The following is a 27,442-nucleotide window of genomic DNA, read 5'->3' as shown; positions in this document are numbered from 1 at the left end:
AGAACGTTCGGTGAGTATATTGTTGAATGCAAAGACTTTTTGCTCTTTTTAGCGAGTCGGCGAGTGTGTGAGTATGCTTTTGCAGGGTTTGGGGATATGAATTTTAATCTTTTCATAACTCGGAGAAGAATCTGCTTAAACTGGGATGTTATTGTCACGATTTACTGTATTTAGATAAATAAATGCTACACAGAGGCGGTTTGTGTGGAAAGTTAGGCTGATATCTAAATCAATAATGATCAAACCAGTATACACAGTTTTCTATGTAAATGTTGATCATTTATATTTCATTGATCATCCGATAGCAAGTACTGTATGCAGGGCTCGACATTAAACCTGTTCATGTGCTTGTAAATCTGTCATTCACTTGTCCGAGTAAAAAATTAGCTTGAGCCGAAAAAAATTATAATTCAAAACGCTGAATCATTCAGTAACACACTGTTGCTGTGTGAGACGCCTTATGTTTCTGCTGTGATCTTTGTTTAGAACTATTTTAGCTGAAATATACAAAAACAGCTAATATTGCATCTAAAATGTAAGTGACTTAATGTTAATGAATTATTGTCATTTGAAATCAGCGTCACATTTTCAGTTGTGATGGTATTCTGGAAAACAGCACTCTTGTTCGTGTGATATTGCTCAACTATATCATATGTTAAAAATATAAAAACTAATTTAGAATTTGAACTGTGTATGTTAACTAAGTTTCTTTGTGTGAGCGGCGCTCATTTGTTTTGTATTTTTCCTCGAGAGGCTGCGTGAGCGTCAAAAGCATCTTCCAGTTTTGTTATTGACGTTTTAATCAGGCTGCTTGTCCGGTCAGTCAAGTAAAATTCTCTTTCACTTGCCCCTTCAGAAAATCCACTTGTCCTGGACAAGCGCTAATGTCGAGCCCTGCTGTATGTATACTGTATGTTTACTCAACTCATCGCTTTCTTTTCTCTTTCTTTGATAGTATTTCACAGTTTTAGATATCAAAGTATTGTCCGCGTGTAGATCATCTTTCACCATCACATCAACATGAGTATCAACATGTCAACTATGCCCACCATATTTGAGATTACAGAGCAGCCATCTGAGTACTCGGATGAGCTCATGACGGCCCTTGCTGCGGGGCGGTGGTGGGCAATCATGGAGGTTTCCGATCCCATCTCTGCCGAGCCTGAGGACGTCATGTATGGGGACCTCATCTCAGGCCAGTGTTGGGGAACAGAGGAGGCAGGAAGAACTTCATGCCCCACATCCCGGCTCTTCAGTGCTGCATCTGGGAAGGCTCAGTCCCGGAACTCTGGCTTCTCCGATACAACACTGAAGACCACCAAGAATTGGAGGCGGAAGACACAGGGAGCACCTGTTCCTGCTGAGTCGCACCAGGAGCCACATGTGCCTAGATCCCCAAAAAGAGGAAAACTCAGGATCCCTGATTATCTAACTAAACATCTGAAAGAGGCCTCTTTAGAAACTGCCAAGTCTCTAAAGAGAGCACCTGTGGCTGCCTCACAGGTGATTGCATGCTCCCCACATGCACCTGTGCAATCACCTGTGCTAACCAGACCCGCAAAGGAAGCACCTGTGCCAGCTAGTCCCAGAAATGAAGCACCTGTGTCATCCAGAAACAAACAGGAGAGCCTCGCCTCATCCATGGTCTTCAGTGATACTTCTGAGGACGTCCCGGACTCAGATGATTCTCTGAAGAACACACAGCAGCAGAGAAAGCGGAGGCCGAAAAAGCAGCAGGAAGCACCTGTTCCCAATGGGTCCCCAAGTGGACAACTCGGGGTCTCTCTGCATCAGAGTGAGGATCTAAAAAAGACCTCATTTGAAAAACCAATGCCCAACAAGCCTCTAAGGGCACCTTTGGCTCCCATGCCAAAGATCTTAGGTTGTCCAAAACTTAAGATCCCTGAACCACCGAGGCAGGAGTTGCTCCAACAGAGGACTCTAGCCCCTTCCCTAAAGATAGAGCCTGTCAGCTGCACAAAGCTTACGGACACAATCTCCGAATGGAGACATGTTACAGACCCTGAGCTGCGGAGCAAAGAGCTCCTGAGGCAGCGTTTACAGAATGCACCAGCAGTTGTGCCTGCCTCAAGCCTCATAATCCGTAGGCCGCAAAGGGAGAAGTGGAGGGAAATGTTGGAGCAGGAGCAGCAGAAGAACCCAAAGGGAGAGTCTGTTCCTGCCAAGAGAACACTTGTTCCACCGTGTTCCCCAAAGCGACCACCCGGGTCTCTCCAGGGAGCACCCATGCCCGGTTGGAGCACAGAAGCTCCTGTAAGTCCCTTCTATCTCTTGTATTGACTTATTTTCAGATTTATTTAAGTAAGCACAACCTTCAACTATGCTACGATGTTTTCCAGGTCCTCTCTTTAAAATCCTTTTATATTTCAAAACGATTAAAACATACAGCTTTAGATTTAGTCTAAGAAGCACAAACCTGTCCAGTATTTCACGATCATATGTGCATCTGTTCACTCAACAGGCACCTCGACAGAAATTTGGTGTGGAAACTGACAAAGCTCCACAGATAAACACTTCGAAAGTGAACCGGAGGACTCTGAGCAGCCTTCAGCCCAGGACCCAGCTGACCCAGAAACGAGCATTGGTTAGTCTCACCTATCTCTCAGTTTTACTAATCGCGTTTAGAAATTAAATACTTCAATCATTTGTCATCATTTTTAAACAGATCCCTCATATCGAAATAATAGAAGCAAAGTGTTCTTTAGATTAAGAAGCACTCATTAAATCTGGATTCTGTCTGTTCCTTCAACAGGACATTGCAGGTGTGGACCGTTCACCACCCCAAAAAAAGCAGCGAAAGGAAATCAAAATCAAGGACCAGCTGTCAGATCAAGGCAGCATAGACCAAATGGATTATTTATGCTACATTTTTACCAAATGTTGTGTTATTTAGAATATTTAAAATGTTTATTGTGTTTATACATGCCTTATATAAAATGCATGTATAATAAAAAATGAAATCTAATCTGTGTATGTATTTATTTGTCAATGACAACACACATGAATTAGCACTGGCGTTATAACAGATCATTTTCATCTGCTGTTTATTACAATATTATTACAGTTTTTATTACTTAATCATTTTAAGGCAATGGATTTCCTCACTTTAATTAAAGTCAACCGAACACTTTTTACAGTGTGGAGGGCCAGTATCCTGCAGAGTTTAGCTCTGACCCTTATTAAACACACCTGAAACCAGTCAAGGTCTTCAGACGTATTAGAAACTCCCAGCCAAGTGTTTAGGAGCTCAAACCTGCGGGACGTTTGCCCCTTCAGGAGCAGGACACTTCTGCATAAATCATCTTCTGTATCTCTTTATTATTATTTTTTACCTTTTTATTCTGACTATAGAGAGGGAGAGCCAGAGTAAAACACATATTTTTGAAAATGTTGACAGTATTTGGAATAAATTGGCAAAAACAGAACATTTACTTTTGTTTCAAAATGAAGAGATGAGTTATGCATATATATGAGTCATGTATAAACCAGCAGTTCATCACAGATAAAAGTTAACAATAAACTACTCATCGTTTTATTACAAAAGGGCAATGTACTACATGTAATTGTCATTCCTTCTCCAGACACACACACACACATCAGATAGTCTGCGTTTTTATGTGGTGTGATAATTATCTAAACAGAAGAGCATGCGTTCTCTACGCTGCTGACTGGATCTTTTCATTCGAGAACTCCTCAATGGAGTCCTGAGAATCATCTGTCTGGCCTACATTTACTCTTATATGTAAAGGAACAGAAAAACACCGACAGTACAGAGGTCAGAAATAATGGATCGTCTGCTGAGGAGATGCAGAATCAAGAGCAGCTTGATCAGAGAATGCCTGGCTGAATTTTTCGGAGTCTATGTTTTGATAGTAAGAAAGTAATCTTCATATCTATATTTATAATATTTGTGCCATTAATGAGGCCAACACTGTAAACTATTTAAATACGATTAAATACTACAGCATTTCATGTTTAATTCAATGTGTTAATTGCCATTTCATTGTAATTATCTGTGAAATTTTAACAGCAATTAATAGCAAAGCTACATTTCTACACCCATTTTTTTGTGTACCTGTACTTATTCTAAATTCTGATTTTCTTTGGTAACACTTTACAATAAACTTCCATTAGTTAACCTTATTAATGCATTAAAAATGAACTATTAATTTGCTACATTATTTATTAATCTCTATTACTGCTATTTATATTGGAACATTTTCATTTTCATTTTTGGAACATTTTCATTAAGTATCATTTTCACTACACAAATGTTTCATTCACAGTACCTGCCTTTCCTAAAGCCTTTACAATCAAAATTTTGATTTGCACTTCTCGTTCAGTTTAATATATTTGTCTGTTATTTAATCCAACTGAAATTAATGGTTAATCATTGGTTATTATTATTCATCATAATTATTACACCTATACATATCTATAGACAGTTCTATAGAACTGCAATGTCCGATATGGATAACCAAACGTAATTAATTATTTTACATAATTGATTTATCTTAAATGTGTGTGCGTGTGTGCGTGTGTGTGTGTGTGTGTGTGTGTGTGTGTGAGAGAGAGAGAGAGAGAGAGAGAGAGAGAGAGAGAGAGAGAGAGAGAGAGAGAGTTCACTGTTAGTTCATGTTAGCTCAGGTCCATTAAATACTATTAAAGGGCACAATATGTAACATTTTTGGATTAAAATATTAAAAAAAACTACTAAATATTTTGTTGACTTGTGTACTTATCCAAAATGTTTCCAAGAATGTATAAATCCAGAGAAATCAGCAATTTTAAGTTAACCAGGACCGTATCAGTGCATCGCACATCTACATTACCCTCGATTTCCCTCGTTTTATTTAGTAAAAACCATGGAAACACCAAATACAGGGAGTGCAGAATTATTAGGCAAATGAGTATTTTGACCACATCATCCTCGTTATGCATGTTGTCTTACTCCAAGCTGTATAGGCTGGAAAGCCTACTACCAATTAAGCATAATAGGTGATGTGCATCTCTGTAATGAGAAGGGGTGTGGTCTAATGACATCAACACCCTATATCAGGTGTGCATAATTATTAGGCAACTTCCTTTCCTTTGGCAAAATGAGTCAAAAGAAGGACTTGACAGGCTCAGAAAAGTCAAAAATAGTGAGATATATTGCAGAGGGATGCAGCAGTCTTAAAATAGCCAAGCTTCTGAAGCGCGATCATCGAACAATCAAGCGTTTCATTCAAAATAGTCAACAGGGTCGCAAGAAGCGTGTGGAAAAACCAAGGCGCAAAATAACTGCCCGTGAACTGAGAAAAGTCAAGCGTGTAGCTGCCAAGATGCCCCTTGCCACCAGTTTGGCCATATTTCAGAGCTGCAACATTACTGGAGTGCCCAAAAGCACAAGATGTGCAATACTCAGAGACATGGCCAAGGTAAGAACGGCAGAAAGTCGACCACCACTGAACAAGACACACAAGCTGAAACGTCAAGACTGGGCCAAGAAATATCTCAAGACTGATTTTTCTAAGGTTTTATGGACTGATGAAATGAGAGTGAGTCTTGATGGGCCAGTTGGATGGGCCCGTGGCTGGATTGGTAAAGGGCAGAGAGCTCCAGTCCGACTCAGACGCCAGTAAGGTGGAGGTGGAGTACTGGTTTGGGCTGGTATCATCAAAGATGAGCTTGTGGGGCCTTTTCGGGTTGAGGATGGAGTCAAGCTCATCTCCCAGTCCTACTGCCAGTTTCTGGAAGACACCTTCTTCAAGCAGTGGTACAGGAAGAAGTCTGCATCCTTCAAGAAAAACATGATTTTCATGCAGGACAATGCTCCATCACACGCGTCCAAGTACTCCACAGCGTGGCTGGCGAGAAAGGGTATAAAAGAAGAAAATCTAATGATATGGCCTCCTTGTTCATCTGATCTGAACCCCATTGAGAACCTGTGGTCCATCATCAAATGTGCGATTTACAAGGAGGGAAAACAGTACACCTCTCTGAACAGTGTCTGGGAGGCTGTGGTTGCTGCTGCACGCGATGTTGATGGTGAACAGATCAAAACACTGACAGAATCCATGGATGGCAGGCTTTTGAGTGTCCTTGCAAAGAAAGGTGGCTATATTGGTCACTGATTTGTTTTTGTTTGGTTTTTGAATGTCAGAAATGTATATTTGTGAATGTTGAGATGTTATATTGGTTTCACTGGTAAAAATAAATAATTGAAATGGGTATAAATTTGTTTTTTGTTAAGTTGCCTAATAATTATGCACAGTAATAGTCACCTGCACACACAGATATCCCCCTAAAATAGCTAAAACTAAAAACTAAAAACTAAAACTTCCAAAAATATTCAGCTTTGATATTAATGAGTTTTTTGTGTTCATTGAGAACATGGTTGTTGTTCAATAATAAAATTAATCCTCAAAAATACAACTTGCCTAATAATTCTGCACTCCCTGTACTGATTAATATACTATGTGTTTTATTAGACAGGTGGCTAACGGTTTGGATACATTCATTGAAAGAAAACGAATCATTGTTATATAGCTCAAGACAGTTAGTCTTATTGTTTAAATCTTGTTTTCTTGATTTACCATGAATGCCATGTTGACCATGCCTAATATCGATAGCTTACTGCAGTGTGAACAAGTGTCTCATAGTAGCCGAGTAGCATTATAACATAACTTTCAGCACACTCAAAATGTATCTAATATGATAAAACCAACCCGATCTCATGGCAATTTGTACGTATTTTACAGGGTGGCTAATTCTTACGAATTTGTACGACCTCACCGCCCCTAAACCTACCTGTCACGGCGGCTTAAACAAATCGAATGAGGGCGTATGAATATATACGAATTAGCCGTCTCACACAAATATGTACGAATTGGTCATGAGAACAGAAAACAGCGCTGTGTTACCCCACATGCAGATAATCGGAAGAAGAGGAAGCATTCGCCTGCGGCCAGTAAAAGCTCCACTGCTCTCGAGTCATGTTTTGCACATATCACATTAGCAATCGCTCCAGTGGCCTCATTCTGCTCCAGCAGCTTTCGGCTCCACCCAGCTTCATACTGCAGTAACGTTAAAAAATCGTATCCATGAATATTATTTCTGCCCGAGTCCCATCGGATTCTTTTCCACTGGCTGTAGAGGTGGAAATCAATGTGTCATCAAGCTACGCCTTTGTTTTGAATAAGCGACCTCTAACGGTGAAGATTACATATGGTGCCTTTAACAGATACAACTTTTGATTTGTAATAATGTATTAGTACATTCTTTAGAGGTATTTTTTCTTGTTATACTGTACATGTAAATGGTAAATCTACTGAAATAGGGTGAACATATTTTGATTACCGATAACCAGGACACTCTGCTCGGCAATGAGATGCTGAAGTGATACTCGAAGTTTACTCAAAGACGCCTTATTAATTTCAATACATTTAAAGTATGCCCCCTCTGTATGGATAGACAATTGTTATATTACAAAATACTTTCTATAACCAAAATGTCTATGTCCTGGGAAAACAGGACGTTTGATAACCCTATACTGAAATGTACTGACTTGCACACATCTATTCAGTAGCACATGCACAAAGAATTTCAGCAATATTCTAGAGGTCAAACTTTGAAGACTTTGAACTACTTAATAATCTTTTGCCGCTTCTCAGGAACTGCCGTTACCATAATGACCAACAATCTCATTGTGCCATAAAGCTTTTCATTATAGACATCATGTCTAAGTACACGTTCAAAACAGATAATTCTTCAAAATGTCTTGATGTCACTCTCTCTACACTTCAGCTTTTTGGGTGTGGCTCAGTTGCCCAGGTGACGACCTCTCAAAACACTAAGGGCGACTACCTGTCAATCAACCTTGGATTTGCACTGGGCACCACATTTGGAGTCTATATTTCAAAAGGTGTATCAGGTACAAACTCTCCAGTGCAGCTGTGTATATTAAGTATGTCCATGCCAATAAAAATATTTCTCACCTGTTTAAGGAGCTCATCTGAATCCAGCTGTTTCCCTCAGCATGTGTGTCCTGGGAAGGTTCTCCTGGACTCGTCTTCCTTTCTATGTGTTGTCACAGGTTTCAGGTGCATTTCTGGCTGCAGCAACTGTTGCTCTTCAGTATTATGGTGAGGGGATCTTAGTCGATAGGTAATCTCTCTATAAAAATACAGTACAGTAAGTACATCCAAATTAAGACTCTTATTCAAATGTATTATTTTAGATGCCATAATGGATTTCACTGGAGGGCATCTGACAGTTAGTGGTGCCACTGCTACAGCTGGTATCTTCTCAACTTACCCAGCAGACTACCTGAGTCTATGGGGTGGAGTGGTAGACCAGGTCAGTAACATATAAAACGGGGACATTGCTTGAAATGCTAAGACTATTCTTAAAGGGTTAATTAACCCAAAAATTAAAATTAGACCCTGATATATTCACCCTCAAGCCCTGTAAATAACAATAAAAATCGGAGTTATCCACTTAAACTCCGAGGACCCGGTACAGGGTCCGGAATGACATCGTCATGTATTTACTTTCCATTTTAAATGTCTGTGGAGGAGCTATGTCATATGTGGTACCATTTGAAAGCTTAGAGTCTCTACTTTCTGGAGATATGCATCACTTTGACATTTGTTTTACACAAAGTAATGTATTTACACTAAATTACTCTGATGTCATTTCCGCCTGGATTTGGCCTACCCAAATTGAAAAGCCTCCCATACACACATACAGTGGTCTAGGTTCAAAATGTTGGTGTCATTTTACAGGAAACCCTTTGAAGTTACATAAAACACTGCTAAAAGTGATAAACATGTAAGTATATGTTGTGTAAGCTGTTATAACCGCCCCAAAAATGAGGCGCTTTTTGATTTTTTTTATATAAATTAATTTTTGAAAGTGTGTAACTCAGGCCCTGTGTGCTCTAGGACCCTGCAGACACTTTGGGCTGCTTCCAGCATGTATAATTAATTTAATGACACTGGAATATTGCATTTATATCGCTGTATATGGTGGTAGGAGGGGGTGGTGGAGGGGGGTAGCAGGGTCGGGGGAGGGGCAATAAGGGGTAAAAAAGGGGTAAAAAATAGGGGTCATCCCTTCAGACCCATTTGAGTAAATCTTGCACACAACATGACACAGACAAAATTCTTTTTTCCACTATTTTCTGGAATTTAGTGGAAACAGCCCGAACTGTCTGCAGGTTCCTAGAGCACACAGGGCCTGAGTTACACACTCTCAAAAATGAGGGGGGTGAATAAAGGCCTGAAGCGAAGTGGTGCATATGTGTGAGAAAAATTTCCATATTTAAAACTTTATGGACTAAATTAACTAGCTTCCGGTGGTCAGCGGTACAGATCTGAAGTGAGCTGTATAGGCAATTAACTTGTTCTCAGAGCCGGACAGTGTTGAAGTATTTTTACTTTCCAAGTAATTTTATTTAGTAAGTATATTTTTTTAGTTATTAGTTTATGTTCTTTATCAGTGTTCTTCTTTGGGAAAATTTTTACTTCACAACATTCCAAAGCATAATATTGTACTTTTTACTACACTGCGTTTCGTATTGAATATCATTTAATACTTAATTAGATTAAAAATGTAGTACTGTATACTTTAACTCAAGTAAAAGTAATTAAAATTTTACATCAGTACAAAAGTAGCCTACTGTAAGAAAGTACTATGTAATTAAGAGTTAAAGGTAAAAAAACCCTTTTATTTATGAAATGTAGTGCAGTAAAAAGTATGACATTACACTGTAAAAAATAATTCAGAAATAATTTACCTGGTTGCCTTAAAGTTTTGAGTTCATTTAAATTTGAGTTAATACAATGACATTATACAAATACATTTTTGAGAATCGACAAACTTTATTCAAGTATTATTAAAAAAAATTGTAAACATATTGGGTAATTGTGTGTGTTTTTGATGACACAGTGTGCTTTTTCATGATTTATCACACTTTTTATGCTGTTTTTTTATGCAGATACAATAATATTTTTAGTTTCTATTTACTTAAACCAGATTCCTTCATTGTATCAACTAAAATATATATTTTTTTTATAAACTCAAAATGTTAAGGCCACCTGGTTACTTACTTTTTTAAGTTAAACCAACAATATATTTTTTACAGCGTATATATTATGCTTTGGAATGTAGTGAAGTAAAAGTTTTCCAAAGAAGAACACTGATAAACATATACTTGAAAAATGTACTTGAGTAGAAAGTAAAAATACTCCACTACTGTCCGCCTCTGCTTGTTCTGCAGATAATTGGCACAGCTGCTCTGCTAGTGTGTGTTCTTGCATTGGGAGACACTCATAACACACCAGCACCGCCTGGTCTGGAGCCTGTCCTGGTAGGAGCAGTTGTCCTGGTGATTGGTATTTCAATGGGATCTAACAGCGGATACGCCATCAACCCAGCAAGAGACTTGGGACCAAGACTCTTCTCTTATATTGCAGGCTGGGGAGATGAGGTGTTCAGGTCAGTGTAACAAACAATGATCAATTAATATATAGTGATGTTAGTGTTAGTTTTTGAAAGTCTCTTATGCTCGGTGCCCTGTAGAGAACAATGCAATCGCAAGGAGATTGACTTAAAGGAAGTGTATGTAAGATTGTGGCCAAAACTGGTACTGCAATCACTTTCCCCTCTCCCCCTCCCCCTGACTTGAGGTTGCCAGATAGGCTGCAGGATCCAGCAGGAACGTTTGTAGCTGCAGCTGTGGTAACTAGAGCAGATCTGGCAACCCAGATGCAGAAACACAACTGACTTCGTAATTGGTAGATAGGTGGAGGGCGGAGCTTCAGGGCAAAACACGACATGTCAACATCAACATCAGTTGAGGGCTGCAACAATATAAATATCCTGGCCAGACTACTGTTGTCAGTGATATAAGTATTTGAAATTAACATGATTTCTTAATGTCTAGTGACATAGGGCCATTTTATGATTAATTGAGATACATTTCTAACATACAGTTCCTTTAACAGCTTGCACCATTTTGAATTTCACGACAGAGCTTTGTATTTGTTTGAAATAGGTATTATTAAAAAAATTGTAAACATATTGGGTAATTGTGTGTGTTTTTGATGACACAGTGTGCTTTTTCATGATTTATCACACTTTTTATGCTGTTTTTTTTATGCAGATACAATAATATTTTTAGTTTCTATTTACTTAAACCAGATTCCTTCATTGTATCAACTAAAATATATATATTTTTTATAAACTCAAAATGTTAAGGCAACCTGGTTACTTACTTTTTTAAGTTTATGATTAATTGAGATACATTTCTAACATACAGTTCCTTTAACAGCTTGCACCATTTTGAATTTCATGACAGAGCTTTGTATTTGTTTGAAATAGATATATTTTGTAATATTATAAATGTCTTTACTATTACTTAAAATGAATGCATCTTTGCTGAATGCAAGTAATAGTTCATAGCCCCTTAAAATCACCAAACTTTTGAACAGCAGTGTGTGAATATATATGTACAGATAAAAAGAAAACCTTTTCAACACTAACATGAGACTACTTCTTGTCAGGGCCGGACACGGATGGTGGTGGGTACCGCTGGTTGTACCGTGTGTAGGTGCTCTTCTGGGTTCATTACTTTATGAGCTGCTGATCGGCATACATCATCCAGACTCAGAGCTAATGGATCCTGAAGGCCTGGCAGCGGTGGACCAGAAAACGTTGGAGTTAGAGGGTGTGCAGCCGAAGTTTGACACCAGTAAAGAAAACGGCAAGGAAAGGATCTTTTCCATGACCTCAGCAGACATACGCTAAAGTGAAAAGAATCTGTCAAACGCATGATGGAATCTTAATTGTTACAATTGATATGTATTTAATTACAACTTTTTGTAGGTTTATAATGAAATACATCCAACAATTACTATGTAATAACCTGAAGGCTCGCTTCAGAGTCCTTCATATTTTCTTTTGTAAGCAAAAATTAAAACATATTCAATTCCAGCTCTAATGAAGCTGTGAAATTTTACAATAACATTTAGTTTAATGTTAAAGTTAATAATTTAATACACTGACAATGGAGACCTTATAGTAATGTGCAATCGATTGATTTTCTAGCTAAAAAAAAAAAATCACAAACCGCAACATCAATTTATTTCTGTATGTATTTTTCATCAGTAATTGCATTGCATTTAAGGATTTTGCTAATGTTGATATTCAATTCGGTGCATTTTACTATTATTAGTGTTCCCAGCATGCACCGGGACACAAATCATTAAGGACACCATGATCTGTACCGTACCAATTTACTGTTTTATTTAGAAAGAGAACTGACACAGATGTACGGCAGTGAAACAGGCAGGTCATCACAGAAGAAGATGGCTGTCTATAGACTGTCTATGTATGGGATGTATACATCTATTACTGGAGAGATAGAAAGTCACACTCACACAGAGGATTCACACGATCACGATTATTTTTTAAGAAATGTGGTTTTCGACAAGCACAAAACATTCTGATAGAAAAGACTCTTATCAAAGAAAAAAAAAATACACAAACAACATTCATATTTGTACATAATTTGCCATAAAACACACAAGCAATCCTTCAAACTCAGTGTTGATTTTTCAATCAGATGAAGCCGTAAAAATTACATCAGGTCCCGAACACAAACTTTCACTAGTAGCATTTCAATATCACCTTTCAGCTACGGGGGGGAAAAATACAAAGACTTATTCACATTTCCAAATGCAACAACCATATCAAACTGATGTACTGCATTTATACACATATAAAATGAGCTCAAGTGTATCTGCGAATGAAATGTAATGAATCCGTGTTTACTTATATTGACCTTTTTTGTCTATTTAAACTTTACAATCCATCTTTGACCTCATATACGTCTGTTCTCCTTACACAAATGAAACTTTTCCACATTTCTTTTTTAAGTTCTCAATGATTATCAAAAGACTGATGAATGCTTCAATATAAATAAATATCAGTACTACAATGTCTGTACAATATCGTTACATTTAAAATCAGTGTTTTCCTTTATTTGTAAAAAAAAAAAAAACCTTCACTAGCACCCTTTTTGCTTTAATGCTTTTGTGGATTGACGCTCAGCTCAGCGGAAACCCAGCAGACGCCAATTGCTCTAAAAGTAAAGTCGTTTTCGAGCAATACAAAGCCTGTCTGAGATACAATTTGACCTTTTGTAAATGTATTTAAAAGGCTGAGGATGTTACAAACAGGGAGCGATTGGAGGAACGGGCGAAATAACTTTAATATCTTTGTATTTCGGAAGACAGTTCACATTACAATCAAAACGACGGGTTAAGTTTTCCAAATTATATGCATTATTTTTAAACTCGTCTTATTGGCTGGTTCAAAGCCGTGTCCTGTTTTGCAATGGCTTTTCCTTTTTTTCATTTTCCCCGTCTCACTCGTTCTACAAGGGTTTATCGGTCCTGTGTGCCGTGATGAAGGCCATGCCATGCGTGCGGAAGTGCGTGTTAAGGTCCGATGTTTTGTCGAAGCGCCGGCCGCACACCCTGCAGCTCACCCCTCCCTCCCCGTCCTCGCCCGCTTTAGGTGAGGACGGCGATCCGTCCTGCGGAGACGCGCCAGGCGATGCGTTTCCACCACGGCCGTCATGCTGACCTTGGCGCAAGCGGTGTGTAATGAATTTGTGTCGGCTGAGAGAGCCGGCCGAGGCGAAACATGCTCCGCATTGCAGGCACTGCTGAGACGCGTTCTCTGCGTCACAGTGGACGGGAATGTGCCGCTGGAACTCTTCCCAATCCTGGGTGGTGAAGCCGCAGGGTGTGCAACGGAAAGTGCCGTCGTCTTCCTCCTGCTCGACCGGTCGGTTTTCAGACGCTCGAGTTCTCTTCGCTGGACCCGAGGCGTCCTCTCCCGTGTCGTCCGTATCGCCGCCACCGCCCCCTGCAGCTGGAGCTCCGCCCTCATTGTCAAGCTCAGATGAACTGCCCGCCCCGTCACCTGGAAGTGAACGCTTCCTGGTGTTTGGAGCGCTCTGAGAGAGGATATTAAAATGAATATGTGGATAATTAAATATAATGAACTCTAAAGAGGTAGAGAGTCCAAACTGACCGGTTTGTCTGTTGTTTGTCGCGCTCTAATGCCATGTCTGACCCGAATGTGCTTCTCCAAAATCAGGCGACTGCTGAATGTACGTTTGCCCTCTGAGCAGTGCCTGAAAGAACAACATCAAGAGAAAAACAATCAAATAAAAAAATTTTTTAGGGAGGAAATGAAAGATTCAATTAAATTGGTGGTTGATGAATATTTGACTCACGGGCAGTGGAAGACTCTCTTGACGCCCTCATGTATTATTCTGACATGTCGACGAAGGCTGTTGGCCGAACTGAATGAACGCTCGCACGATCTGCAGGGGAACTTCTTCATTAACTAGAGGAAGAAATAAAAAAAGGCAGGTATTACACAAATTTAAAGAATTTACTTTTTATTTTACGTAAACATATTGTAATTAAAGCTACAGTGTGTAATTTATTCATCCGCTAGAGGGCGCCTATTCAAAACAAAAGCGGAGCTTGATGACGCCAAGTTTGAGCTCAGAACCTTGGGACGTGTGGTCTTCACTTCACAACCAGTGGAAAATAATCATGCTAGGACAGAAATCATGTTCATGTACGCGGTTATTAACGTTACTGTAGTATGAAGCAGAGCAGAACAGAACAAAGTGTTGTGGAGCTGAGCAAGGCGACTGGAGCCATTGTTACGCAAACATACGCCTCGCGAGCAACAGGACTTTTATTATGACGGGACACAGTTGCTGGCACTATTTCTGCTTTTCCGGTCATGAGTACGAGGTAACGCAGATATGACACCATTGACAGGCGACTCCCTCAGACGTCCTGGCTCCTTGGTTAAAATAGCAATTTTCTCACAATTTACAAATAGTTGGAAACATTTTGGATATTGTAAGAACTAGAGCTGCAACTAACGATTATTTTTTCTGTCGACTAATCTAACGATTATTTTTTCGATTAGTCGACTAATCTAACGATAAATTTTTTTACCCTTTGAAATTTTTCAAAATTCTGTGGCACCCCCTCGCATAAGTTACGCTAGAGGTGTAACAGTACAGACTGCTCACGGTTCGCTTTGTATCACGGTTTTAGGTTCACGTTTCAGTACAGTTTGGTATTTGCTATGTTCAGGGGAAAAAGGACTACTGTCAAATGAAAATAAAGAAAATAAGAACAGATAACTTAAATAGAAGCAGCAGCACAAATAAATACTATTGAGCAAAGATGAGAACAAAATAAACAATGCTTTTCAGGATTTTCAGGTAGGTCTAACATTAGTTTTTAGGTAGAGAAATGGAATGAAGTAATCAAAAGTAAAATAACCACACATTTAACTGTTTAAAATCAAAAAAATAATCCTTATTAAACTTACAAAAGCTATTCAGTCAGGAGCAGTGAGTGATGTCTTTATCTTTTGTTTGACATTAAACAGACAGCAGTGAATGCTACTGCCCCTTTAAGACCCACGGATAGTCGTCGTATTTTCTGTATAAAGTTCACTTAAGGCATAGAGTAGGCTATGACATTTTGACATACTTTTTGTGAGTTTGTCCGTTTAAGCACAGGATTTGAAAGATAACTCATTATTTGCGCGCTTTGGGACGAGTGCACAGAGACAGATCTTCTCATTCGAGTCTCCTGGCTACACGGGGGTGATGATGGTGAAAATGACTGCTCATTTTCGGACGTACAGCAGCACTCGCATGCGTTTTATAAAGTTTACAAAGAGAGACCGTTTTGCCCACGTTTTTCTTTTATTATCGCTGTTGTTGTTGTAGTGTACCTGAGGAGTCAGCGCGTGTATCCATCGACAGAAACATACATACAGCATGATTTTCAAGTTACAACCCATATTAAAGATGCGTCATCAGATGCGAGATGAACCGAAGTGTAAGTGCGTCCCCGCAACTTTTGCTCGGGATCCCGGTTGGGAAACACTGGTCTGTATTGATTGACACACACCGCGCTGGTTTGTTTAGAATTATATGAGCGCCGTGACCGCGCGCTGCCGCGTGATGAAGGCGTGTCGCAACTCTGTTATTCAACTGCTCTGGTTTTAAAAGCTATGTCATACTAAATGCGCCAAAATGCAATAAAACTTGTTTACGGTCGAATGCAACGTGTGTGTGTGTGTGTGTGTGTGTGTGTGTGTGTGTGTGTGTGTGTGTGTGTGTGTGTGTGTGTGTGTGTGTGTGTGTGTGTGTGTGTGTGAGTGAATAAGAGACGCGCAAAAGGACGGAGAGAGAACTTAAGGAAATGCAGCTAAACGAATATGCGTGCGTCTTTTAAATAGCGTAAAAATGAATGAATGACGAATGTGGCGGCCGTTATTGATTATGTGGCAGTCCGCCACAAATTAGTCTATGTTCGGGAAACACTGTTTGGCCTCTGTTTAAAGTATTCCCATACTTTTGATATTCGCGTTCTAGGTTTTTGTGATAGAACCAGGAGCAGAAACCAACATTACGCGAGATGAACGTCTGACACGACGCGTCGACGCATTTCACGAACGTCGACGTATTTCCGTAGTCGACGTCATCGATGACGTCGACGCGTCGTTGCAGCACTAGTAAGAACTCAACTGAACAAAATATATAACACTGGGATGGTGATTTTTGGATATTTTACTGCAAAAATACTACATAGTGAACCTTAAAACGAAGACTACATATTGAAAATGTGTTTTGGGATAGCAAGATTTATTTGAAAGAAATGCATACTTTTATTCAGCAAGGATGCATTAAATGGGACACCGTTGAGATATCGGTGAGAACTATAGAGACAGAGAAGTGTTGCTTACTTATAAAAAACAGAATTTCTAAAAGCTGATATGTGACATGGTGTACAGCAAACAAGCTAAAAAACACATAACCAATTTTTTATAAGCTGTCGACCACAAAAACCGAGCGTTTAAGGAGACAAAAGCGGATACAGGCAATAAGACGTGAAGCTTAGGGGAGAATGGAATCCTGACACTCAGTATGTCTCAGTATGCCTACGTGTGCAGTAAACATTTTGTCAAATATCCAAATGTTTTATATAATATATTTCCTGTTGCCCACTACATTCCCCTACAATAGGCGTAGTTCTCAGTGTAATAACATGTCCACTTTTGTGTCCTTAAAAGCTCGTTTTTTTGGGTCAACAGGTTATAAAAACTTCTGGGTTTTTGGTTTTGGATTTTTTAGTTTGTTTTCTGTACACCTTGTCACATATCAGCTGTTAGACATTACAAGGAGGCAGCTTCCTGCAATACAAAAGTCAATGGAGACACTTGATTTGTTTTCCTCCCGGTTGGCGTGGCTTTCAGATTATGACGCGTGTCACTCTTTCTCTATGCTATTCGTGAGAGTGATTGCGATATGGATGATAATCAAAACCAGGCAGATGTCTTGTTAATATTTGGCAGAGAATCTGATTGAGGCAGGAACTGTGTGGAGAGGGGGTGGCACGCAGCAACTCATTTGCATTTAAAGGCACATGCACAAAAACAGTCTGTTCTTAACTGTAGTCAGAAATGGGTATTTACAACATGGATTTATAAATGATCTGATGTATTTTAAGCTGAAACTTCAAAGACACACACACATTCTAGGGACACCTGAGACTTAAATTACATCTTGGGCACAAATAGGAATAATAGGCCCCCTTTAAATTAATCAAAAGTGACATTAAAGACATTGTTACAAAATGTATATTTAAAATAAATGCGGTTTAAAAAAAATCCTCCACAAAAATATTAACCAGCAACTGTTTTTAACATTGATAAGAAATGTTTCTTGAGCAGCAAATCAGCATATTATAATGATTTCTGAAGGATCATGTGACTGAAGACTAGAGTAATGATGCTGAAAATTTAGCTCTGCATCACATGAAAAAAATACAATTTAAAATATACTGAAATAGAAAACAGTTACATTTTAAATTATACATTTTGTTTAAAATGCTATTTTCAACTGACTCCAAATATTTAAAAAAGAAAAATGCAAAACGCAGAAGTATATAATATTATCATACATTCATAGAATAATCTTTTAGCTCAAATATATAGCATCTGTGCTTGCATTTTCTTGTGATTGCATCATGTATGTCTTTAAGGGTACCAACCGTTCCGTGGTCGTTCTTCATGTGGTCGATGTAATCCTCTCTCTCAGCAAAGCGTTTCTTGCACTCCCTGCACCTCCACTCCATATTCCCGCTCTCTGGAGAGCTCGGCTGCTCTTCCTCCTCATTCTCCTCCTCTTCTTCCTCTTCTCTCTCCTCCCCTTCCTGCTCTCCCTCCTCTTCTTCCCCCTCCTCTTCCTCCTCTCCCTGTCCCTGGCTCAACTCATCTGAATTGTTTTCAGCTGGTTTGGGTTTAGATGTGGAGTTGCTGGCAGGGGCTGTGACAGGAGGTGAGGTGGTGGGCGGAGTCTCTGCTTTGACAGACAGGCCTCTATGAGCAGTCTAAGGGGAAATATGGAAAGACAGCTCTGGTCAAAAGCATGAGCGAGACAAGACAAGGAAATGTATAAAAAATTCACATTGAGGTGGCTTTTGTACTTGGTAAGAGCATTAGAGCAAGGTGATATGCAGAAATCACTCTGTAAAGGCCAAACCAAGAGTTTTACTGTATGCCTTTGCTGACACCACATTCTTTAGGGGAAGTGAAAAGAATGGGTAACACAAAAGGCAAAATAACAATAATTGATTTAAAGAGTAATCATTAAATATCCTTGTTAAAAATAATAAACTAGACGTATTATAGTATTACTATTGTTAAGATATCTACCTTGATGTGTTCCATCATGGAGCCTTTCTGGGCATAAAGTTTAGTGCAGTCTGGACATTTGAACACATGCACCTTCTGTTTGGCCAAGTGAGTGTCAAAATGCATGTAGAGCAAAGGTTTCTGGGTAAACACAGTGTCACACATGACACACTTGTAGATCATCCTGTAGAATGAGTATAAGAAAATAATGAGGATCAGAGCTATACTCAAAATATTGCCCATCCATGGCACTAATCATGAAAAGCTGTGTGTGATGTGGTTCAACCTACTTAGCCTGTGCAGCTGTGAGGGCGGGATGTTGGGAAGTGATGTGCCCCTGGGCGCTCTGCGCAGATTTGAAGGCCATCGGGCAATTGGGGCACTTATGAAAGACTTCACAGTGAGCTGTCTGAATGTGGGACTTGATAGAATTCAAACCGCCGAACACAACTTGACAACTGGAGCACCTGGAATTAAGGAAGTGGATTTGAGCATGCGCGAGTACAGGCCGGCGATTTCTTTTTATTTAAAAAAATGTAATATTACAAAACACTGATAGGAAATTGAAAGCCAGGAACCTGTAGCCGATGCGCCTGGCGAAGTGAAGGCAGGACTCTTCCAGATGGGTTTGAAACGTGGCCTGGCGGGCGGTGCCACCACATTCGGGACACACATGGGGTGCACGGTGCTTATGAATCCGCTGATGGGCCGACACACTGCACCAGTTAGGCAGCATCATGGGGGGAGAGCAAAGCGTACAAGTCTGAAATATAAAAAGAGACAGAGTTAGTTAGTAAGTAAGCTAAGTAATTTTATCTAGCTTATACAGAGATGCTGGGCCCTATTTAAAGGGTTTGTTCACCCATAAATAAAACTTTTGTCATTAATTACTCACCCTTATGCCGTTCCAAACCTGTAAGGCCTTCGTTTATCTTCAGAACACAACTGAAGATATTTTTTATGATATCCGAGAGCTTTTCGACCCCTCTGTAGAAAGCAATTTAATTAACACTTTCAAGGTCCAGAAAGGTAGTAATGACATCGTTAAAATAGTCCATGTGACTCCAGTGGTTTAACCTTAATTTTATAAAGTGACGAGAATACTTTTTGTGCGCAAAAACAAACAAAAATAACGACTTTATTCAACAATTTCTTCACATCTGTGTCAGACTCTTACACTGTTGACATAGTGTAAATGGTGCAGCGTTTCCTATTTTTGCGGCAGAAGGACTCGAATGCGTTGTCATGATCATGTGAACTACCTTGGCCAATGGTAAGCCGGCGTTCTGGAAGCACTGCACTTTCACTGCGTCAACAGCGTAAGACTCTGACACAGGCTAGAAGAAATTGTTGAATAAAGTCGTTATTTTTGTTTGTTTTTGCACACAGAAAGTATTCTCTTCACTTCATAAAATTAAGGTTGAAGCACTGGATTTTAACGATGTGTTTAATACCTTTCTGGGCCTTGAAAGTGTTAATTAAATAGGTGTCTATGTGGGGTCAGAGAGCTCAGATTTCATCAAAAATGTCTTAATTTGTGTTCCAAAGATGAATGAAGGTCTCACGGGTTTGAAACGACATGTGGGTGAGAGATTAATGACAGATTTTTCATTTTTCACCAAGTTGGATGAAGCTTTTTGAAATTACAAAACTGACCTGTGATGGTGATAGAAACCTCAATCAAATCAGTAATGAACGGATAAAAACGCAAAATTATGTCAAATACTTGTTTTGTCGAATATCCTCATAAGCACAGTCTAAAATGAGTTAAAAAGTGATAAATAAACTGATAGAGTTAAAAAATAAGATAAGTGTGAGATCTGTGTCATGTGTGTCAGGTCTTTAAGTGACAGCAGCCCAATAAACCTGCTGATGTCTGTCCTTAATGTTAATCAGACATCTTGACTGAATAACTTTTGTAGCTTTAATAAGGATTAATTTATTTTTAATTTATGCAGAGAAGATACAGAAATTATTCAAATTCTATATATTTACCTGTTAGACCTTCCTGAAAATATTACTGTTTATTAAGGTTACATAGATTAAAAATAACTGACATGTCTTTTAATGAGATTTTTTGTGTACATTTAAGGTCCTGCCCACACAAACATGGGTATTTTTAACACCGCAGCTTTCTCTTTGCGGTTTGGCCATTCGTCCACATGCAAATGCAGTATCCGGTCACTGAAAGTGAACTTTTTTTGAAAACTCCTGCCAGGGTAAAGATTTTTAGGAACTCCAGTTGCAGTGTGGCGTGAGGACAATGAAGAAGGAGATTTTGGCTTGGTGCGTCAAAACCATAGACAGTAAAAGAAATGGACAGAGCGATCCCATAGACTTAAATGGTGGAAAATTAAGTCAATTAGACGCACTCACTTCCTGATGGCTGAGCGAACTGCGCAGGCTCAGACTGAGCTTGACGACGTAGATGTGACGTGAGCCTCCTGTCTGACAGCTGTAGGTCTTCTAGTAGTTGTGGAAAGTGAAATCTGAATCATGTTGTTTAAATGTTTTGTCCCGTTGCTTTTGGCTCACTATGGTCTTCTTCCCATTCTTCTCCCGCGACTTTATCAGACTTTATGTCTTTATGTCTTTATGTCTTTATCAGACTTTATGTCTCCACGTCCCCCCCCGACTGTCTCATAGACAGTAAAAGATTGCCTGCGAGCGTCTCCTCAGGTCTATACGGTAATTTCTCAACTGTGCGACAGAGTCGCGCTGGTTATGACGCAATCGTTAGCCTATTTTTACAAAAACAGCTTCCCCGGGGCAACAGTGTAAGATACAAGGTAATGGAGCCTTTTATGCATTGTCGTGTTTCTTTAGAAATAAACAATGGATAAATTGAGTCTTTAAACACCTCAGATGTAAAGTTATTCACTATCAAAGTGACTCAAAAATGAATGGGAGTCAATGGGATGCTAACAGCAGGTGATGGCTTGGTTAGCAATGGTTAGCTATGGGTGGAACACTTTCCCAGTGCTAGATTACCCCCTTGGTCAAAACAGGAACTGGCAATAATCTTTTTCTTCCAGGCTTCTGATTGGCCAACATAGCTTTACAGTTAGGGTTATATTGCCACCTGTTGGTTTGGCTTGCTTTTGACATCGCTTCATAGTGTGTTTTTGGTTTTCATGTGGACACTTTTTTTTAATTGGAGGAGGAAAATCTGTTAATAAAAATACATGTGTACGTGTTGACTAGGCCTTAACAAGGCAAGTAACAATTTGGAACCTTCCCACTTGGACCAGAAGAAAAAATCCTTAGCTTTGAACCCTGATATATAAAGGCAATGCACAATGAGTTTAGGTGAAGATGGCTTGAAGTTCACTTAAATAAAAATATTTGATATTTTTTTCAAACCAATTAAAATGTTAACAATGAGAGCTTTCACTTTTTTTGTAATGTTCAATGGCTAAAATTAAGAAAAAAAAACATGTAATAGAATACATCAGTATCAGTACTGGTAACAGTGATACAGTCCTTTGTTCATAGCACAGTACAAAAGATGCCATTAAACGGATGTTTTGTATTAACTGTCGTATTGTTTTTTTTGTACATTAATTTGGAGATTTATTGTGAAAGTATTACAGCATCAAAATATACAAAAAACATTAATGTCAGGTGCGAATAATTTTCTTAATCAATTGACAGCAGAAATAAAAGGTATATACACATTTTTATATCTGTCAGGAATAAATGTTACTTTTAATAATTATAGATACACAGACTTACACGTTTTATATATATATATATATATATATATATATATATATAAATATAATCTTTGTTTTTTTCTTCTTTTTTTTAATTTTATTTTTATAAAATGTATTTCTGACAGATATCAAAATATGCTGTAAAATTAAAACATAATTTTGTGGTGAAGTAGACATGCAAGTAGAGCATGAAAAAAATAAAATAAAAAAATCCCATCAGAAAGAAAGAAAATCATGTTTACAACATTTAAAACTTACCGAATTAGGAGTAGCTCTGATTTGCTGGAAATGGGTCACTAATTCAGCCTTGCTTGAAAATTGGGCTTGGCATTCAGGACACTTGAAGTTGTGATATTGCAGGGCCTCGCCTTTCTTGCAGGGCAGCGGCATCAGGGCTTGGGGACTCTGGGGTCCACGGCGGGCAGGGCTGGGCTGGGTTGAGGCCGTGGCTGGAGACGGGGAATCCTTTAGTGGACTGGAAGTGGACGGTAGAGAGGTCGTCCCTGTTGGGGTGGTGGAGGATGACAGAGGTGGAGAGGAGAGAGATGGAGAGAGCATACCTAAAGGAACGAGAATATTAATTATCAATATTAAGCTGAAAAAGTCCTATTCAAATCTTCACAAAAACTACAGCATTTCCCACAACTTACCAATGGGAGTAGTGTCTGCCTGGCCAATCATCTGCTCCACTGTGACTGGTCTCATAACCAAATGTGAGCACTGCATGACCAGGCCTCGTTCCTTGTGCTCCCGAGCGTGTAGCAAAAGACTGCACTTATTGAAGAAAGCCAGCCGCTTTGCACAGTGATTACATGTCACTTCTATTCTTAATGAGCGCCGGTCGTAGTGTCGTGCCAAGCTGCGCTCCAAAGCGAAAGAATCTCCGCACTCCAAGCATCGGTAGCCAGCAGCAGGCATTGGAAGACCCCATTCAGGGGGTGGTGGGGTTGAGAGGTCCGGACGGTAGCTGGGCAGCAGGTTCTTGCTATTCAGGATCTTGTTGAAAGCCTCAACCAGGCTGGATTGGCTACGGGAAATAACTGCACCGGTGCTGTTGACGATAGATGCTGGTTTACATGGCACAGTACCTCCATTGGCAGTTTTAGCGACTGTAGGGCGCACGCTTATTCCGCCAACAGCTGGAGCGACTGGTAAAGTGGTGGCTTTTGTGATGCTCACCGCTGTGGCGGAAACTTTCATTTTATCGGATTGCATGGTCATTTTGTTTTGGACCTTGCTGGCTGCTGCTAACATGGCACTACTGGCTTCTAGAGTGGACACTGGTAGGGTTGAGCTTTTTACCACTTGACCAGCAGTGGAGTCATTTTTTCTGGCGCCTTTCGCAGGGTTGGCTCGATTTCCCGTTTGGGTTTTACTTCCATCTTTGCCTGCATTGGCAGCACCTCCCTTACCCGCTACTCGGGTAACCGTGCGGGTGATGCCTCCTGTAGATGTCTTAATGGTCTTGATGCGGACTTTAAGTGGTCTGGAAGGAACATTGCTGCCAGCTACAGCTTTGCCACCAGTGCTTGGCGTTGAGCCAGTGTCCGCTGGGAGGGATTGTGCAGTATTGACCTCCATTTTCTCTCCATCCCTTTTCCCACCATCCTTACCATCCACATTAACCACATCTTTTCCATTCTCTGTAGACCCTTTGTCTACTTCCATCTCCTCTTCTTCTTCCTTGGGTTCTTGAAGGGCGGCAGATGGTGATGAAGATGCCACCGCTGGGCTGCATGATCTTTTGGTAACTGCAGACGTTGGCATGGAGGACTTGGGCATCTCAGGCTCAGGGCTCTCTGGCGAGTCTCGTTCTTCAATTACATGCTCTGGGTTTCGCTCCTCTTGCGGTAAACTCTTTCCGGTTCCTGTTTGGACTGGTGCGGAAAGCCAGTTCTGTTGAGCTCGAGGTGAAGCAGGTGAAGCCATGGGGATGTCACCTGGTTTGGGGTAAGCGCTGGGTGATAGGGACGTTGAAGGAGGGAGAGATGGAGACTGTGAATTTTCTGGAGGTGACCTCAGCCTGCGTGACAGTTTCGGAGGGGTGGGCGAGTCCGGACTCTCGTGGATGACTAGAGATCCTCCAGAATCAGGATCTGAGTCCTCTTCATCTGAATCTACGCGTCTGAATGCAGACGAACTAAGACGTGGTGTTCCGTTAAATGGCTCTGTTAGAGATGTAGCAAGGGGTGATGATGCCACAGCCCCAGAAACTCTGGAACCAACTGAGGGAGAAGACGAAGATGGCGAAGAGGATGTAGCTGTAGAGGGGGTGGAAAGAAGTGGTTTAGGTGGGGGAAAGAAAGGAGATGCTGCTCCACTTGCCCCACTTGGAACTGCAGGGGCTTTTGCCTTGTCTGCACCTTCTATGTTCATCTCCTGCTGCATATGCTGCTGTTGCAGAAGCTGCATTTTCCGGGCCCTTCCAACAGAGTCTCCAGCGCCTTGTGCCATTAAGGGTTTTAGCTTATTGAAAATGTTGCTACCCTGTTTGGAACTGCCGGAAGATCCAAGGACAGACCCTGCGGTCTCAGGAATCGACTTTGAGCTGCATATGGGCCACTGCTCCCCATTTGGCTGGCAACGGGTCTGCGACATATGTGCTGACCCACCGGACGACACAAATCCATTATGGTTGAGTGGGTCTGGTACCGAGTTATCACCACCATCAAAGGGCTCAGGGCGAACACGGTTCTTCACAATCACGCTAACAATAGAAGGGTCACTCTGAGAATCTGAGGATGGGCTGGGTGATCTTATGGCTGAACTTCCACCTACTGAAGCATCACCAGACTTAATGAGTGATCCTCCACCTGCACCCTGATGCCCCTCAACCTCATCTGGTGCTGACTGGATAGCCTCTTTGGCGTCAATGTCAGGAATATCAAACGCTGCCAATAGGTCATCGAAATCGGGGGTTTTCATGTCCCCCATGCCGGGTCAATGGACTCAATCCTAAAACACAAATAAAATGTCTGAAAAAAAAGTGCGTGATAAGAATTGCATTAAAGGGATGGTTTATCAAAAATTATAATTTAACCAAAAGTAAACATCATTTACTCACCCTCATGTTGTTCCAAACCTGTATGACTTTCTTTCTTCTGTGGAACATATAAATAATGGAAGTCAATGGTCACCAAAACAGTTTGGTTGCCAACATTCTTCAAAATATCTTCTTTTGTGTTTCGCAGAAGAAGGTCATACATGTTTGGAAAGCCATGATAGATATATGAGAGACACAAAATTAAGATATATGCAGGGGCTTATCCCAGTTCTCTTTAATACTGATATTTAAAATAATATTTTATACAAACCAGTGAGATTTAAAGATGTCTTTCATGCAGACAAGGGGTAATGTGTTCTAGTTTTAAACAGTATATCATAGCAAGTCATCTTTTTTCATGAGGTGATTTTAGTATATAAAAATGTATTTTTTGCACAAAGATATTTTATTAAAAAATATCAAGTATTCTATGTTTGTAACCCTAGTAATAGAAACTGCTTCGAGTTGATGAGGCACCAATTAGTTAAAATTGACAGTTTTTGACACATGCATCCTGCTGTTTTAATAATAGCTCATTCTTTTCTTTGACGACAACAAAAAATATATACAAATATATAAATACATCACGCTACAGCAAAATGACAACGAACGGCTTTGTTTTGTTAGCTTTGGCTAACAGCCACGCAATGGTTCTGTACAAACGAAGCATTGGTGTCTGAACTAGAAGACATTCTCTTATTCAGTATAAAAAAAACTAATATTTTATTTTTTTATATCAAAATGTATGATCTAATAACCACTTTTTCTTTATTTAACAATGGATCATTTGCAGGTAACAGACCCTGTTTAGCACGCTACAGCTGCTATGGTATCAACAAGAGATTCCAAACAAGCCCTCTTAGATTGAATAAAAAAATACATGAATACATAAATGGTCAATAAAGAAAGATAATGAATTAGCAACCATTAAACATGTTACAGAGATCAATTTGGTGTATAAAATAAAACAAACACAACTGCCTGAGAACGGCTAAAACCTCCATCTGACCTGGCTAACTACAAATGGGGACCGAAATGTATCGCTAATGGTACGATTAAAGGGCTTTTGTCACATTTTGTCCCTTAGTTGCGGTTTTGGTGTTGGTGTGATAATAAATAAATAGCTCGTAGCCTCATAAACAGATATATGACGAATATTTTTGGGTTTGTTCTGTCATGACGGCGGGGTCCGTGCTGCCCCGTCGCGAGGGTCATTTAAGCGCAGGCCACTGCATGTGCACGGCAACATTTACCTGTTTATAAATAACCTCACATGGATGCCACATTATGCCTTTATCATCATGCATTTTTATGTACGTGTGTATTATTTTTGGGTTGTGTATTTTCATGCACGGACAGTGATTTTGTTTACCTGTTTTTTTGAGATTCCCGACTATCCTCGCTCCAGATGAAGCGCCTTAACTTCCCGTCATCGATCGAGTACGGACAGGTCTTGGCAGACAACAGTACAAAAAATGGACAGAAAAATTATTCTTTGTCTTCTTTGTTTATCTTGTAATGCGTGCATGAATGGGTTTGGTGAGTTTTAGTTTTTCATATTAATTTCAAGGAAAACACGAATGTTATCATTGCATTTTATGGATGTATAGTGGTTGTATATTTACATCCTTCCAGGATCTCATATTTCACTGTCTTTAGGTTGATTTGGTTTAGGCCTTTATTAGAAGCATTGCGGTTTTTTGCATCCCCCAAAGCGCAGAGGCTTCATGTTTATCATAGTATCGTATAGTATATATCATAGCCCATAATTGAGTAAAAAAACAGGATAGTTTCTTTTCTATAGGCTTTAGAAATGTTGTTGCCATTTCATCCACAAAATATTCTTGCATTTACAGACTCACAG

The 27,442-nt window shown here is 39.8% G+C and overlaps 2 protein-coding genes and 1 non-coding gene across 6 annotated transcripts; 1 reads left to right on the top strand and 2 right to left on the bottom strand.

The window, feature by feature from the left end:
• Positions 1-3,650: 3,650 nt before the first annotated feature.
• Positions 3,651-11,887, top strand: aqp10b (aquaporin 10b). The gene is made up of 6 exons (XM_067425224.1): positions 3,651-3,893; positions 7,810-7,936; positions 8,010-8,147; positions 8,243-8,361; positions 10,286-10,503; positions 11,571-11,887. The coding sequence occupies exons 1-6, from the start codon at positions 3,807-3,809 to the stop codon at positions 11,812-11,814; spliced, it is 933 nt and encodes a 310-aa protein (XP_067281325.1). The 5' UTR covers positions 3,651-3,806; the 3' UTR covers positions 11,815-11,887.
• A 403-nt stretch (positions 11,888-12,290) lies between these two features.
• znf687b (zinc finger protein 687b) lies at positions 12,291-27,038 on the bottom strand. 4 transcript variants are annotated; one of them, XM_067425214.1, is made up of 11 exons: positions 26,951-27,038; positions 25,600-25,636; positions 23,186-25,490; positions 22,794-23,095; positions 19,398-19,582; positions 19,110-19,286; positions 18,841-19,003; positions 18,177-18,515; positions 14,315-14,427; positions 14,110-14,212; positions 12,291-14,032 (listed from the first exon to the last, which is right to left on the bottom strand). In XM_067425214.1, exons 3-11 carry the CDS (start codon positions 25,467-25,469, stop codon positions 13,445-13,447), a joined length of 4,254 nt encoding a protein of 1,417 aa, XP_067281315.1. In that variant the 5' UTR covers positions 25,470-25,490; positions 25,600-25,636; positions 26,951-27,038; the 3' UTR covers positions 12,291-13,444. The 4 variants fall into 4 exon arrangements, with proteins under 4 accessions (XP_067281315.1, XP_067281316.1, XP_067281317.1 ...); XM_067425215.1 differs by having other exon boundaries at positions 23,186-25,510; positions 26,951-27,022; XM_067425216.1 differs by lacking the exon at positions 25,600-25,636 and having other exon boundaries at positions 26,951-27,033.
• LOC137048583 (small nucleolar RNA SNORA13) lies at positions 18,604-18,743 on the bottom strand. The gene has a single exon (XR_010899468.1). It is a non-coding gene; the product is annotated as a small nucleolar RNA SNORA13 (small nucleolar RNA).
• Positions 27,039-27,442: the final 404 nt, after the last annotated feature.

The sequence above is a fragment of the Pseudorasbora parva genome, chromosome 19 (genome assembly GCF_024679245.1).
Source record: "Pseudorasbora parva isolate DD20220531a chromosome 19, ASM2467924v1, whole genome shotgun sequence".
NCBI classification, from domain to species: domain Eukaryota; kingdom Metazoa; phylum Chordata; class Actinopteri; order Cypriniformes; family Gobionidae; genus Pseudorasbora; species Pseudorasbora parva.
This window is presented reverse-complemented; position numbering and strand designations above follow the sequence as displayed.